Genomic DNA, 16877 nt, shown 5'->3' on the forward strand with positions numbered 1-16877 from the left:
ACCATGATCTGTTCCAGTTTTGCCACATTGCAAACTAATGAAGAACATTTTAGTGTGCACAATTCTCCATGCTCACTTAAGAAGAACTTAAACTTTGGTCATATGAGTTACTGAACCCCCCTTCCCCTCCTCCCCACCTTCTGTGTTATGTCTAGGGTGGGTCAATTCAATTCAGTACCTACAATCTCCAGTCCAGTTTATGGGACCCCCGCACTTATTGCGCAACCGCTCATTCCCATGGTACCGACTGCCAGCCGCGCCGTTTTTTCATGACAAGTCAAAGACAGTGTAACCTGCCATTGCTACGGATGTGTTTGGCAGTAACACAACTACGCCTACTGTGCTGGTCTGCTGTACGACCTCTCCTACCACGTACCCTGCCGGTTTCCCAAGGGACATCTTAGCCACCTTTGTCCCCTCACCCTGGTCGTGTGTCAAAGCTACCTCCTTTGTATGAGGACAACATTGTATCATGCTTTTCACTTGTTGAGCATCTTTTTCAAGTTGCATCATGAGTCGGACGACAACCCTAAATTCATGTGTCTTGTCATGCACCTCCATGATCACTCCGACTTAATGTGCAATTTACTCCTCTCGCCACCACCTCCACCAAAGTACGAGCTCCCGAAGAAAATAGTCATGGACCGACTTGCCTGCTCACCATAAGAATTAATCATAAAGGTCTTGTACAAGGAACACCTGGGGGACTGAACTCCATCACAACTCTGGCACCGCCTTCAGTTTCTGGTGAGTGAGCATACAATGCTGGACGTCACTCTGTGGGTGGTATGGTTTGCCAAATTGCCTACCGACCTACAGATCCACCTGCTACTGCACTTCTTCAAGTCAATTGGCTCTCGTCTCCGCATCACAGACCAGCTGTATGCATGTAAGCATTGGTACGACAACACCAACCCACTCATCACGGGTCGGCACCACTGCTGCTGTTACCGGCCGTCTACTGGCAGAGGCAGAGCTTTCTCCACATCTGCACTGCCTGGCAGTACCTGCTCACTATCTCCATCGTCCGAACATTCCAGGATTGCCCATGCACAATATGTGCCGGTATACATACCAGAACAAATCGACAAGGACAAGCTTCCTCGGCTCCCACAGCTACCGCCGCCGCCGCCACCACCACCACCACCACCACCACCACCACCACCACCACCACCACCACATCTGGCTCATCTGTACTGCTAGTACCGCAAGGTTTTCGGCAATAAGGCTAAGAAGTGCCAGTTACCTTGCCAGCACCCAAACCAACCGCAGGACCTAAAAGATGCCGAGTCCTCCAGGGAACCTCACAGGCGTCCCTATACATTGCACTCCATTTGCTTGTCTGCCCAGCCAAGCGGTCTTTTATATGTGACTGACATTTCGTCACGGGTCGTTTTCCTAGTCGACACTTGTGCTGACTTGTCTATCATACCTACATCGATGGCTCCCCCCACCTTTTCACTGACGAGGTCACTTCTGCGAGCTGTCAACGCATCAGTGTTACAAATCTTGGACTCTGTCAAAGTTACAGTGCACATATCTTCTTCTCTGTGTTTTCCGTGGACTTTCTACATTGCTGACATTGATGAACCAATTATTGGTATAGATTTTTTGTCCCATTACAAACTCTCTCTGAACATAGTTCAGGGCTCAGTGCTACACCATCCCACTAATACTCATACTGTGCTCCCACACTTATGTTCCATGTTCTGTTTCTCTTGTGAAATGTGAGTTAGTATGCGAGGCTCCGAACTCGTGGGCAACATTGTTACCAGTGTCACTAACCTACTGTCAGAATACGACTTGGCGGCACAACTCCACCGGGAAAACGACGAGCTGTAACAACGAACAGCCCACACTTAAAACAAGCTCGTCGCGGCTCGTACCTCGCTGCTGAAACTGCAGTCCACAGTGCCGCCACCTAACCTTGTTTCTACAGCAGACACCAGCTCACTCACTCAGCAGGTTAGTCCAGAAACTTAATTGTATGTGATGATTCGCATCCAGTAGACACCGCACCCTGACGTGCTCACCATGTTCAGTGCCTTGTGTTTCAAACAGTGCTTCTAATGAGAGTCGCGTGCATGATATGACCACACCCTCCATGCAGGCAGCCATCCTGTGTGTTGATAAACATTCCCCATCTCTTGTGCGCCAACCACATGACTCGGCGGCCATCACTGTTCCCCGCGGTGTTCCAATGCCTCTCATGCCCGTACCCGAGGCAAGAGCTGACAATAGAGTCACTGTGCATCTCGACCCGCTCCGTGCTGTGCGCACAGCCGACCTCTCCAAACAAGCACACGCTGCACTCACGTAATAAGCATGTGACTTTTATGCTGCCTTTTTCCAACCATGCTAACGGTTATGCCTCGTCACGCCCCACTCATCCAAAAACTTCACGTCAGGACGTTATTCAGTCTCGTGTGCAGTTCTCAGTTTCTGACGAAATGACACACAAGATAATTACCACCGCCAGCTCTTCTATTAGGCACAGGGTTAGACGCCTCAACCCCATTAAGTTGCGCATGGCCCAGCAGCAAATTAACAAACTTTTGGAGGCAGGTATTCTACAACTGTAGGACAGCAACTGGTCTTCACCAATTCACCTCGTCCCCAAACGCGATGGTTCTTTTCGAATGTGCAGTGACTACAGACGCTTAAATGCTTGCACCATCCTGGACAATTACCCCATGCTGGACATAAACGATTTCACTCATATGTTATTGGGCGCCACAATCTTCAGTGTGATTGGCTGTAAATGTGCCTATCACCAGATTCCCATAGCACTGGAAGACATTCCAAAGACAGCTATTATCACACCATTTGGTTTATTCCAATACAACTTCATACCGTTCGGCCTGAAAAATGCAGTACACACATGGCAACATTTCATCAACTCAATCTATGGCAGCTCGAGTTGTGCTTTGCATATCTGGATAACATACTCATTTTCAGCAACTCGGGTGAGGGACACGAAAATCATTTATACAAGGTCCTCCAGACCTTGAACTCCAATGGTGTCGAGGTCAACAAGGATAAATTCCAATTGCGCCAGTCCTCTGTCACATTATTGGGTTACTCTGTCTCCACAGATGAAATACAGCCTCCCAAATCCCGCGTGCAGGCCATCACATCACTGCCGCCTCTGGCTACTTACAAAGAACTCCAGTATTTCTTGGGTACAATAAATTACTAATGTCGGCATCTGCCTCCTGCTGCCACTGTGCAGGCCCCGTTGACAGACTCGCTGTCAGGCAAACAAGACTTCAGGCCTTAAACCAGTTCACTGGACTGAACCTATGCTGGAGGTCTTCAAGGATCTAAAAACTTCCTTAGCTCACGCCATGACAGTCGCCCATCCTGACCCGATGGCCAAGTTGTTCATCACTACCGACGCCAACGACATCGCAGTGGGGGCAGTACTACAGCAACATGAGGGTGACATGGTTGCTTACCTTCATTTCTTCTCTAAAAAAACTGTCTACAGTTCAGAAGAAATATTCCGCTTTTGATAGGGAACTTCTGGCGGTCTACCAAACCGTCAAACACTTTCGCCCTGACATCGAGGGATGCTCTTTCTTCATCCTCACAGATCACAAACTACTAGCAGACGTTTTCTGCAATCCTCCTGAGGACTCACGCCCTCAGTGTTTCCACCACTTTGATTTAGTCTCGCAATTCACAACAGATGTTCGCTGCATCAAAGGCACAGAAAACATCCTTGCTGATTTTTTTCTCGCAGATCAATACTGTCTCATACATCATCGACTTATCCAACCTGGCCACTCTCAAGGCCTCCGACGAGGAATCTCAAGCTCTCCTCATGGATCCTCTAAAATCTTTTGCGGTAACAGAGCCAAGTTCCCCAGCATTTTGGAAGAGGTGTGCTGCGATTCTTCTACCGGCACCCTGCGGCTGTTGCTCCCACCCACGTTGCGCCGGCAAGCCTTCGACGCCTTGCATAACCTCACTCACCCTGGCGTCCGCACCACTACATGGCTTGTATCCCAGCCTTTCATTTGGAAAAATATTAAACGGGACTGTCAGACCTGGGCACGCAGCTGCAACCCCTGTCCACGCAACAAAATCGGCCGCCATACCACCCCTCCACCCCTCCACTAGGCAAGTTCGACATTCCACAAGGACGATTTCGTCATGTAGATATTGACCTTATTGGTCCACTACCACCGTCGGAGGGCCACAGATATATTCTCTCCACAATCGACCGCTTGTCTTGCTGGGTCGAGGCTGTTCCTCTACCCAACGTCACCACTGAAACTGTGGCCCAGCGTTTCATCTCCTCATGGACTGCCAGGTTCAGTTGCCCGACCACCATCACCACTTACCAAGGTCGGCAGTTTTCGTCTGCCCTGTTCACCATTTTATGTAACATCTGCGGCATTAAAAAAATTCTTATAACCAGCCTACCACCAGCAAAGCAATGGTTTAGTTGAATGGTGGCACCACACCCTCAAAGCTGCCCTTAGGTGACATGACTGCCTCTGGTATCAGGTGCTTCCATGGGTGTTACTCGGTCTCCATTCGACCTTTAAACCAGGGAACCTTCTCTGGATTCGTTTTCGGGGAGAACCCAGTTGCATGTGCACTCACTTCAAACATGCACAGTTACACCCGGATATCAGCCATTCCCCGCTGGACACTTACGTGCCAACTGCACTCAACACTTGCTCCCATGTTATGCTCAGGGATGATTGTGTTAGACAACCCCTGCTTCGGCCCCTTTAAAGTATTCCGGCAGGGCAAGACAACATTCGACATTATGGTTAAAGATCGTCCTCAAACTGTTTCGTTGCACACGCTCAAACCTGCTTTCTTGGACTCCGACGCCCCTCTGCCATCTCATTCGGATCCTCCTGATGACTTTTCCGCTGCAGAGCCTAAAAATGCTTTGTCCTATCCCTCGGCGCCTGTTTCTCCAACCCATGATTCATCATCGCCATTCGCAGGTTTTCCAGGCACGTCGCCATCCACCCCATGTGTGGGTTTTGCCCCCACTTCACAATCTGTGGAGACTTGCTCTCCCACATCCAACCTGTGCTGCAATGTGCCACCACACCATGTGGATGAGGTGTTGACCATCACCTTCAATAACCAGGTGCTCGTGCTCCTAACAGACACCGCGGCCTCGGCATCCAATGGTCAGTTAAATGTCAGTGTGGTGCATAGCCTGTCCCTCCTCCGCGAGTGGGACCCATCAGAAATCCACGCGTTCATCTCGTCGGATGGCATGATCTGCATATGGAGCAGATATGCCTGCACCAAGCTGCAGGCCATTCCACATGCCTGCTCTTGGGTCGGTTGACACATTGTCTGCCCCCGCTGGTTAACCCACTGTGAGTTGGACCTGCCACCAGTCACTCCGTCTCCGCACTCCAACTCGACCAAGGTGGAAATCCTAGTCGTGCCCCTGCTGACTCGCACGACTACTACCGACGCCAACGCCCACATGGCCTCCGCTCAAGCCTCAGCGGTAGTACTCCATACTATGTGTGTGTGTGTGTGGGGGGGGGGGGGGGATGTGTGGCGTCGATGGGTCGTATCGACCATGATTAACACCATCTTTGACTGTGATTGGTCTGCCGAGCCTTCATGGTAGTTTTTAGTTCTGTTCTCCATCTCAAGTTGTGTACACATTTATGACTAACTATGAAATATATCACTAAGTGGAATTTAATGGGGATAGTTATTGCATTTGACTGATAATCATACTCCGTTCCCATAGACACAATGTCGGTTCGGTGCAAAAAGTGACAATAGATTCTGAATAAGTAAACGTGTGAGGTCATCCTCATGAGTACTAAAAGAAATCTATTACATTTTGGTTACATGATAAACCACATAAATCTAAATACTGTCAATTCAACTAAATACCTAGAAATTAGAATTACAAACAAACTGGAATGAGCACACACATGATCTCATGGGGATGGCACAAACCAATGACTGCGTTTTATTGGCAGAACACTTAGGCGGCTGAGGTGCTCGAGCTGGCCGGAAACGCGGCCCGCGACAACAAGAAGACGCGCATCATCCCGCGCCACCTGCAGCTCGCCATATGCAACGACGAGGAGCTCAACAAGCTCTTGTCGGGCGTCACCATCGCACAGGGAGGTGTCCTGCCCAACATCCAGGCCGTCCTGCTGCCAAAGAAGACCGAGAAGAAGGCCTAAAAGAGAGACAGCGCAATCGGCACCGCCGCGTGCTCCCTTGGCACGCAGCGCGCCATTTGCCGCCTCGGCTCGGCTCAATGTGTTTAAAAAAATTGCTCATATTTATCCACGGATTTGTCAAGCAAGCCCATACACAAACAGTATTTGTCATTGTAATATCACTTTAGAAGCATACACTGTTCGTGTTTGTATTTTGTCAATAGTGAGAATGACCACGCAGACAAAGCAGTCCTGACACTGAACTTTTTGCTATGTTTGGAGAAGAAGAAAGTAAGATGCTGGGTAGGGGAAGGCTCCAAATGAGAGATTTTGCTCATGAATATCGGCTTAAGGAAATAGGCCTACTACTCTCAGCACATGATGATTACATCAACTTTCTTTGAGTTGACAATGAAACTTTCAAAGACTCATTAAGAATCTCATAAAAGAGGAAACTTGTCTGTCAGATTCACTCTTAATAAGTCACAGATGTGTCAAACAAGCCTATAAACGTACCAAGAAAGCTTGACAATTTAACCTTACTTTTGAAACAAACACTTTTCATGTATGCCAAATTTTGGCACTAGTGCAATTGGCTACAAATGCAGGTAATGTATTTCTAACATTGACTGTGTCACTATGTTTAAAGAAGAAGGAAACTAGATGGTGGTCCAGGCAATGGTTTAAATTGAAATAAATATACACTGTAAATGGCTACCCTCAGAACCTGATGATTACATCAATGTTGTGTGGACGGACAGTGAAACATTTAATAACTTAGCCCAAACATGGAAAAACAAGACCCAATGTCAAAATTTATTCTCTTCTACTTGGTCTTCTAATGTTAGTTCATTACAATATTCGAACGTGGAAACATATAATCCACATTGTCCATGGCAGAAGCAGAGAACTTCGGTTTCTTTTATGTCTTTGCACTCCTGCCTGTATGTTATAGTGATTTTATTCGTTACCTCTTCCTGCTTAATATCTGGCTGGGAAAAATGTGATAGTTCCATCATTTTAGCAATTGTTAGTGGTATTTTGTTTTTACCCTCGATCTGAGTTTCCATAATTATGGAAACTCCCGATACAATGCGATAATTGTAATCAAAACAGTTTTACACTACACATAGGCGGCGTATCATCGATTCAAACCACGTCAGCCATCTTGTTAAACCTTCCGCCAATCAACATTTCTCGCTAACATGATCTATGCTTTGCAACACGTCAAACGACACCGTACATGTCAAATATATGACAGGCATACTTATATTTGACAAAAAGTTTGATCGTTTACAGGGGCCATTAGAAGTAGGGATGGCAGTTATCGTTCAACCAACGGTTGTTTTCGTCTCCAGCTTCACCTGTTAAAACAGCTCAAAATTAACGTTTCTGAAACAACCAGTTTACGGTTTTTTTATTGTTATAATTTCCAATAATATACGTAGGACCCGAACAAAGATTAAATAATTCTAACGAAGCCGAAGAAGTATGAGCTATCGATCGATATGTAGTAGAGGCTGTGGCAGATATCGGTCTTAGGCTAGGCGTGCATGGACGATTTTTCGATCGGCCGATCACAGAATCGTTTTGTTACTCAATGATGTTATATGGAAGTACGCGCATGATCGATCCAAAAATCGGCCGATGGAAAAATCTGTGACGAGACACAAGACTATCGGCCTATCCGTATCAGCCGAGGGAGGTATGCACACCGTTTTGCTTGCTGCGCACACATGTTCTTGTTTTCGATCGGCCGATTTGCGATCATCTGTTGAGTGGCAAAAATGGAAAACGTAAACATTACGATAAATATGGAAGAATTAATTTCTGTAGTAGAGAGTTGTTCGGCGATGTATAATAAAAAATTAAAAATATACAGTGACTGTCTGGTAATAGATAAATTGTGGACAGAAGTTTGCGAAAGTTTGACACCAGTCTGGAGCGAACTAGCCACCAGCGAACAATTGCAAACTGGTAAGTACTTTGACGACACTAGTTGCATGAGTTTTGAGGTTATGTGTGTTCATAGAGTGTAGATAAATTGAAAATGAAGTGGGTAGCGGAGAATAATGTTTGCTTTTTATATATGTATGCTTCCATGCTTTGCATAGGTGTTTTTGAGATTTCAGTGATGCTGATTACAAAAATAAGCAACATATTGCTGCCGCTGAGACCTTCATGTGCGATCATAACATAAATGGTTTGACAATGTCTGAGCCAAGGGCAAAATTTATTGAGTTAGGAGCACATATACAACTGAATTAAGAAAAACACTAACAAGTGTAATTCTAGCTGTGGCAATGCTCTCGTCTACAAGACTAAAATCCCTTCGTTCGAGCTGGCCAACTCTTTGTTAAGGAGTGATGTTAACAGGGGGGAAGGCTGCTTTCTTCATTAGATGTTCATCTATTTAAAACGCTGCTGTGCTTCCCGTTCACATACGTTAGTATTTTGAAATTTTGCCACTGTACAGATCTATCTTCAAGATCTCTACTTGATGCCGCCTGCTTCGAATAAGTACTGCTGTTAATGTTAATAATTGTTTCTGTTAATAATTATTGGTGTTAATGAAAATGCATCACCACCAACTAAAACCGCATCTTATAGCATGCCGAGTGATTTCGATTGTAATGCATGCAATGTGATATGTAATTTCGGTTCTGGCGATAGTGATCCATGCAGTACAATATTTTTATTCCTTATCGCATAATTAACTTTATTTAGAAGAAACGGTAACAGTTCTGGTGACATTATAAGACAATCAAAAGAACTTCTTGGATCTACCGTTATAAATTATTTCAGCAAGGATGTTGAGCAACCGAGCTGACGACTTTTCTTCATCCAGTCACGAATCGAAATACGTTTCTTAATGTTGTATGATGCAGCGATTCCACGCAACAAGCTTTAACTCCATCACAACTGGTGCGACTTGCAACCGCCAAAACTTTTATTTCAGACACGCCTCAGGAACCCACAAACGACGAAACTGAAGTGTATACTGGTTTCGCCGTTTCTACAGTCAAATATGAAACCATTTGCGTGCAACTCATTCCACGCAACGAATGCCACAACCCAATATCGTCGTGTAAACTAGGCTTTATTGTCTCCAACAACGATGGCAAAGTCGCAGGAAACCGGCGTGGCGAAGGCGAAAGGTGATAAGTTGATTTTCCTGCATCGTCGCTTTTGGATAATATCACTTTTTCACCCTGAAGCAACCTCAGAATTAAGGATTCAGTTATTATCCCAAGTTTTTAATTTATGAAGTTATATCAAATTTGCCTTCCGTGGAACATTGCGGATATTTTCTTCTTATAAGACGCAAATGTTTTGTGCTTTCTCCTGTTTTTAATCATCAGAAACAAATGGAGCATGGCACTTCATTGCTACCACGCTTCGAAAATACTTCCGAACGCGGGATGGTGCCTTTCTCAAATACATCTAGAGTTGCCAGCATATACTTGAACAAATAAAGTATATTTCGGTGCTAAAGATTAGAAGTACATTGCATAAAGATAAATTATGGTAGTCAGTTTGTTTAACCCTCTCATGCACGAATTATCAACCCGACATTGAAAAAGATTTCTTCACTACTGGCCATTAAAATTGCTACACCAAGAAAAAACGCAGATGATCAACGGGTATTCATTGGACAAATATATTATACTAGAACTGACATGTGATTACATTTTCATGCAATCTGGGTGCATAGATCCTGAGAAATCAGTACCCAGAACAACCACCTCTGGCCATAATAACTGCCTTGATATGTCTGGGCATTGAGTCAAACAGAGCTCGGATGGCGTGTACAGGTACAGCTACCCACGCAGCTTCAACACGATACCACAGTCCATGAGGAGTATTGACTGGCATATTGTGACGAGCCAGTTGCTTAGCCACCGTTCACCAGATGTTTTCAATTGGTGAGAAATCTGGAGAATGTGCTGGCCAGGGCAGCAGTCGAACATTTTCTGTATGCAGAAAGGCCCATACAGGACTTGCAGCATGCGGTCGTGCATTATCTTGCTGAAATGTTGGGTTTTGCAGGGATCAAATGAAGGGTAGAGCCACGGCTTGTAAACCAACTGAAATGTAACGTCCACTGTTCAAAGTGCCGTCAATGATAACAAGTAGTGACCGAGACTTGTAACCAATGGTATCCTGGTACCCCATACCATCACGCCGGGTGATACCCCAGTATGGCGATGACAAATACACGCTTCCAATGTGCGTTTACCAAGATGTCGCCAAACACGAATGCGACCATCATGATGCAGTAAACAGAACCTGGATTCATCCGAAGAAATGACGTTATACCATTGGTGCACCCAGGTTCGTCGTTGAGTACACCATCGCAGGCGCCCCTGTCTGTGATTAAGCGTCAAGGGGCACCACAACCATGGTCTCCGAGCTGATACCCCATGCTGCTGCAAACGTCGTCGAACTGTTCGTGCAGATGGTTGTTGTCTTGCAAACGTCCCCATCTGGTGACTCAGGGATCGAGACGTGGCTGCACGATCCATTACAGCCATGCAGATAAGATGCCTGTCATCTCGATTGCTAGTGATACGAGGCCGTTGGGATCCAGCACAGCGTTCGGTATTACCCTCCTGAACCCACCGATTCCATATTCTGCTAACAGTCATTGGATCTCGACCAACGCGAGCAGCAATGTTGCGATGTGATAAACCGCAATATCGATAGGCTACAATCCGACCTTTATCATAGTCGGAAACGTGATGGTACGCATTTCTCCTCCTAACACGAGGCATCACAACAACGTTTCACCAGGCAACGCCGGTCAACTGCTGTTTGTGTATGAGAAATCGGCTGGAAACGTTCCTCATGTCAGCACGTTGTAGGTGTCGCCAACGGCACCAACCTTGTGTGAATGCTCTGAAAAGCTAATCATTTGCATATCACAGGATCTTCTTCCTGTCGGTTAAATTTCGCGTCTGTAGCACGTCATCTTCATGGTGTAGTAATTTTAATGGCCAGTAGTGTAATACATTATTTGGTTCCTTAAGATCTATCTTACACAAATTCATCATAATTTATCTAAAAAATTAGATTCGTAGACCTCATATGATGACAAAGAGCACCAACACTACTACGTTTTAAATAGAACATTTATTAGTAATATCAAATAATACATGAAGAGCATACACTGTTAGAACATTTATCACTAATATCAAAGAATAATTGAAGAGTGTGCACTATTCTGTATTTTGTCTACAATGAAATTGCTTCATGCACTCAGGGCACACAGCAACTTTACACTTTTCACAAATGTAACGGGTTTTCCGACTGCAGTCCCGATCTTGACACCTGCTGGCACTGGAACCACCTGACTTGGCCGGCCAGTGTGATCCACCATCGAAGTGTAATTCGTTGGGTAACGCATAACAGACTCTTTTCTTTGACTGTACAGACAGCAGTGGTCGCTCATCTGAAGGCCCTCCTCTACTCTTTCTTGTAATTTCTGCTTTCGTTTTGAATATTAGCCCAGAGGTGCCTCAACTATTGAATGCTAACAAATCCATATTTTATTTTTCACTCATCCTCCAGAGTCTCCATGCATTTACTACAGTCACATTTAGCATGTGGTAGAAAATCCTCAAGTATCACATAAGATTTCTGGTGTCACGTCTCCATTTGGTCAACTCCTCCCATCTGCTTATTATAAATTCCATTGAAGTGGAGTCTTTTGATCTCTGTAAACTTCTTTTCCTTTCGGCAAAATCGGGTAGCAACTCCTTCAGGTTCTATTCAAATGGCTCTGAGTACTATGGGACTTAACATCTGAGGTCATCAGTGTCCTAGAACTTAGAACTACTTAAACCTAACTAACCTAGGGACATCACACACATCCATGAATGAGGCAGGATTCGAACCTGCGACCGGAGAGGTGGCGCGGTTCCAGACCGCAGCGCCTAGAACCACTCGGCCACACCGGCCAGCTGTTTTGTAGTGTAACTCGAGGTAGATGCTGAAGGGTGACAATTTGATTGTGAGTTACTAAAAACCAAAGAATGTGGATGGATCAGGCCGTGATATTGTACACCACAAGTACTGAAATTCAAAAACCTTTTAATCACCATAAAACTTTGTGACAAGTAGTCCGTGTTCGTCGACAGTGGAGGAAGCGCCACTGCACACTGCATGGCGGAAAATGCACGCAGGAACGTATCCATGCCCAAGAGATGGAGAGCGGGCAGGACTGCAAGGCAACGACGAATAAGCTGGCGAAAGGTCTCAACCCAAGATGGACACAATGCACTAAGTAAGGCGGCCTTCCCCAATCGGCTCTCTTCGGAAGAATTTTGAGATATGGAGGTCAAACCCGACAGAGGACCAGCACATGGGGGCCGAAACGTTTGAGACTCCTTTTAGTCGCCTCTTACGACAGGCAGGAATACTGCGGGCCTATTCTTACCCCCAAACCCGCAGGAGGCTAATATCTGAGGTCATCAGTCCCCTAGAACTTAGAACTACTTAAACCTAACTAACCTAAGGACGTCACACACATCCATGCCCGAGGCAAGATTCGAAACTGCGACAGTAGCAGTCGCGCGGTTCCAGACTGAAGCGCCTAGAACCGCTCGGCCACACCTGCCGGCGGTTCTCTTCCAGCAGATGATGATACAACGGTTACAGGTGAATTGTCAATCCGTCTCTTGTTGATGGCACTACTAAAGAACTGCCACGGCTCTTCTTCTGTAGTTCTTTTGCCGACTTCAATTGTTTACCTGCTCCCTCCAGTCTGTTATTGCGAATGGTACTAACATACCATATGTTTAGCTCTTTCAGTTTTAGCACTGAGGGACTGCTACTGAAGAGATTGTCAGCATAGACTTTGTGGTTCTTTCCGTGAATGTCAAGACACAGACGGAGCACAATATCTCCTGCTGCCCCACATTCAGAGATATTACTGCGTTCTCCTCCCGCGCCTTGAAACAGTTCGAAGCAATACACATAACCAGACACACCTGCACGCACTCACATTTTGTAACACCATTTCTTGGGCTGTTTGGGAAGTTACTGATTCAATGATGATCTCTCCCTTTGAATGGAATCACCATCAAATCAACACTGTGAAATTCTTCAGGTTTGAGAGCCGTGTGATAGTTATCATGCAGGGTCGTAATCTGACAGCTTTGTCAGTATTGCCTGGAGGAATTGTAGATACATCTTTGAAATGTAGGAAACGGCGCAGTTCTTCGTATTTCCTGCACGACACAGCATCAGCAATCAACTTCATGCATAAACCAGTTTCCTCAGACCAATACTGTCGTATTTTCGGATATCTCAAGTAAACCACTACGAGTGTTATTCCAAAATATATCTTCAGTTCAGAAACAGGAATAGAGAAATATTCTTTTCCGTTCTGGTGTGCATATAAGTTCGTCTGCTCAACTCTTTCAGCTGTGACTTTCTTTGGAAATAGCTCCATAAAGAAATCAAGGTGACATTTTCCAGTAATGCACATTTTTGCTTTTCAGTTGTCCAATGGCAGTACACTAACTGAGTTGTCCAATTCAATGAAACAAATCACATTCCTTTTAGGACATTTTGTTGATATTCGAGGTTCAGAAGGATCTCTTCAAATTTCACTTTCAACCTCAGTATGATTTGTTGCACTTATTTCATTGTTAGGAGTATTTTCATTATCACTGTCACTCGTTTCTGAAGATATATTACAAGTATCAGTGATGAGGTCCACTTCAAATGATGGGTCGTTTCCAGAGTCATCACGCCAACCAAAATCATCTTCTGAGTCAGCTTCCAAAATTTGTAGAATTTCTGCATCACTTATAGGCTGGCAAAAGTTCTTACTTTGTTCTTTATTTTAACGAATTCTGTTGTCCTCGAATATCTTGGCTGATTAATGCGGCCTGTCTCATCCTAAAGGAATAATATAGATTTCTCACTTTTTGGAAAATAACTACAAAATTGTGTATGGATATCAAACTAATTTTCTGATGTTTCGCTACAGCAATTATCTACGTTAGTATATATAAAGTCAATATTATGTATGTACTGAAGACAGTAGTGCAAAGTCATGTTGATGGATAAAGTCCTCAAATGAGGGCACAAGTAATGTTTATGAAAATAAACATTTATAAGATTCAGATATCTGCAAAAAGTGTCAAATAATCTGTAATAAGTATTAACAAACTTATTATAACACATACCTCCCCAGAGACAACAGTACTTTTCTCACACAACAATTTCAAACTTCCACAGTACAGCTCTGTGGCACTACCAAGAGTGGAGTGACGAATCTAAGATTTCCGCGCGCCAACCACCGACATTTCCCTCTAGGAGACATTCTTGCAACTGTGACTCTTGAGTTTCTCCCGGCGTATTTGATAATCAAAATATAATCAAAATATCCACGAGTGTACTGCCGGTCTATAGTGTCCAACGGGCACAATATTTCGGCGATCAAACATGTCGCCATCATCAGGTGAACTGAAGGACTGAGCTCCTGTGAACCCCCTGAGCAGCCATAGCGTACGGATCTCCGTGCCGGCGCGTTCACAGGAGCTCAGTCCGTCAGTTCACCTGATGATGGCGACATGTTTGATCGCCGAAATATTGTGCCCGTTGGACACTATAGACCGGCAGTACACCCGTGGATATTTTGATTATTCTTGCAACTATTATTAGTCCTCATATGAGGTACCTGTGCTTTTACGGTCACCTCAGATGTCAAAGATCACAGAAATGAGCCGAAATTTAAGTGTTCTCATTTGAGGACACGACGCACGAGAGGGCTAACTATTTTTGTAATGCATTTTTATTGCAATTAGCTATATTTGACAAATAATTGTCACTTTAATAATTCTGTATTTGATTTCTGTTCTGTACCGCCGTATCAATCTTCTTAGCTCATTTTTTTTTTTGGTTTAATATATTCGCTGTCTGTTTTATTCATTGCGCCATCAGGAGCACGTTTTATAAGTGTATAGGGAATTCCCACTTTATTAAAGCTGCCTTTCACTATAAAACCGGGTTATACTACTTAATTGCATTCAGTGTATCAGGCAGGAAACAAATTGAAACACGTAACACAAGATCTTGCCACATTATAGTAGTGCCTCAACTGTTAGATCGCTGAAATTATCAACAGTCGTTTCGTGAGGACACGAAATGTTGCCACTACTGCTGTTATGTAACGAGCAGTACGTTGAAGGCTGTCTGCTAACTTTTCGTGAAATAAATAATCCTCAGAGAGATGTTTACGTGCTTCACACAATCTATCAGACTCATATGCTGAACTTACTACTTGCAAAGACCGTGAGATTAACTGTTTCCCAATCTTCCTCAATTGAAACATTGATGTTTGGCGTTCAAAAACCAGTAGTCAGTTAAGTTACTTGGCCGATCAGTAATAGGCCAAATTACACTCAGCTTTTGTAGTCTTTTAATGGTTTACGTAAGTAGTAGGGCAAGAAGGACGTCAGTCCATTTGTTGGTGCAAGTTCCCTACATCAGGGGCAGGTATGCACTCAGGGGCAAACCTGTTTTTCTCCTTTGATTGACAGGTCATTAATCGATTGTTCTGTTAAGTGGTTTTCCATGTCACTGCACTTAAACTATTGCCCCCCCCCCCCCAATTGGTGCTACAGGTACACTTTCAGGTCTGATTTAACCTATTGTTCTGTTAAGTGGTTTCCCATGTGACCACACTTAACCTATTGTTCCTCCACCCCCACCCACTCCCCTTCCCCGTCAGGAAATCACCCCCTCACTGCTACGGGTACACTTTCAGGTCTGAGTTATTGGAATAGTCTTTCTCACTACTATTAGTTTGATTGACTACTTAATTAACCTCTCCCCCTCTGGTAAATCTCCTTCCCTCCCACCCTTTCCTCCTCCCCAGAAAATGGAGGGAAAAAGACTCAATTGTTCAGCCATTTGGAGGGAAATCGATTGCTGTGTATGGAATAGTGTTTAAACAATTTAGACAATGTATGGAATACATGGAAAGGGATATTGTTTATTTATTAAAAAATGTTTGTGGGGGTCGCATTTCTCTTGCTCATCATTCTCTGCTGTTTGCCAACGTGTAGGTCTTGTAAAAAGTAATTAAATGGGGCAAACATGTTGCATAACCTAATGTTTGGCACTGTACTCTGGTTGTCTTAACCTAATGTTCGACCCTTTGTTGGCATGTAAGCTATTGTCCTGTTAAGTGGTTTTCCATGTCATTCCCATTTCCTTAAACTATTGTACCACCTTTGATACCAAATTAAGTAATTAGTCCTCCCACCACTTTCTGGTACACTTTTCGAATTTCACATGCTTTTGAACGCCATTTCTCGATCATTTTTCTCTGTCATCCACCCCCTTAAACTACTGTACTGCGTTTTACATAAAAATTATTCAAACTGACTTAGTGTTCTGCACTTAACCTGCTGTTCTGCTCCATGTCGCCCACTCACACACAGGTTCCCCTTAACAATTGTACCAGTAACACCACGTTAATATAAAAAAAATTATGCAAATTATTTAAATCGATGTTCTTCACATGTATGGAGTAGTTTTATTTAATTCAAGGCATCCTATTGTTCTTAAAGTATTGTTCGTCTATATGGGGGGGGGGGGGGGGTTTACCAGTTGGGTCTGATTCAAGTGATTGAGAAGGTCTAAATAACAACCACAAGATTCGTGACTGGTGTATTTAGCCATCGC

General features: G+C 44.4%; 1 protein-coding gene across 1 annotated transcript in view; it reads left to right on the forward strand.

The window, feature by feature from the left end:
* Positions 1–7840: 7840 nt before the first annotated feature.
* LOC126284227 (UDP-glycosyltransferase UGT5-like) overlaps positions 7841–16877 on the forward strand; it is a 219129-nt gene continuing 210092 nt past the window's right edge. Inside the window, exon 1 of the mRNA XM_049983001.1 lies at positions 7841–8150. Coding sequence (XP_049838958.1) covers positions 7961–8150 — 190 coding nt within the window. The 5' untranslated portion in view covers positions 7841–7960. The remainder of the gene's footprint in view (positions 8151–16877) is intronic.

Source organism: Schistocerca gregaria, chromosome 8 (genome assembly GCF_023897955.1).
Source record: "Schistocerca gregaria isolate iqSchGreg1 chromosome 8, iqSchGreg1.2, whole genome shotgun sequence".
Taxonomy (NCBI): Eukaryota; Metazoa; Arthropoda; class Insecta; order Orthoptera; family Acrididae; genus Schistocerca; species Schistocerca gregaria.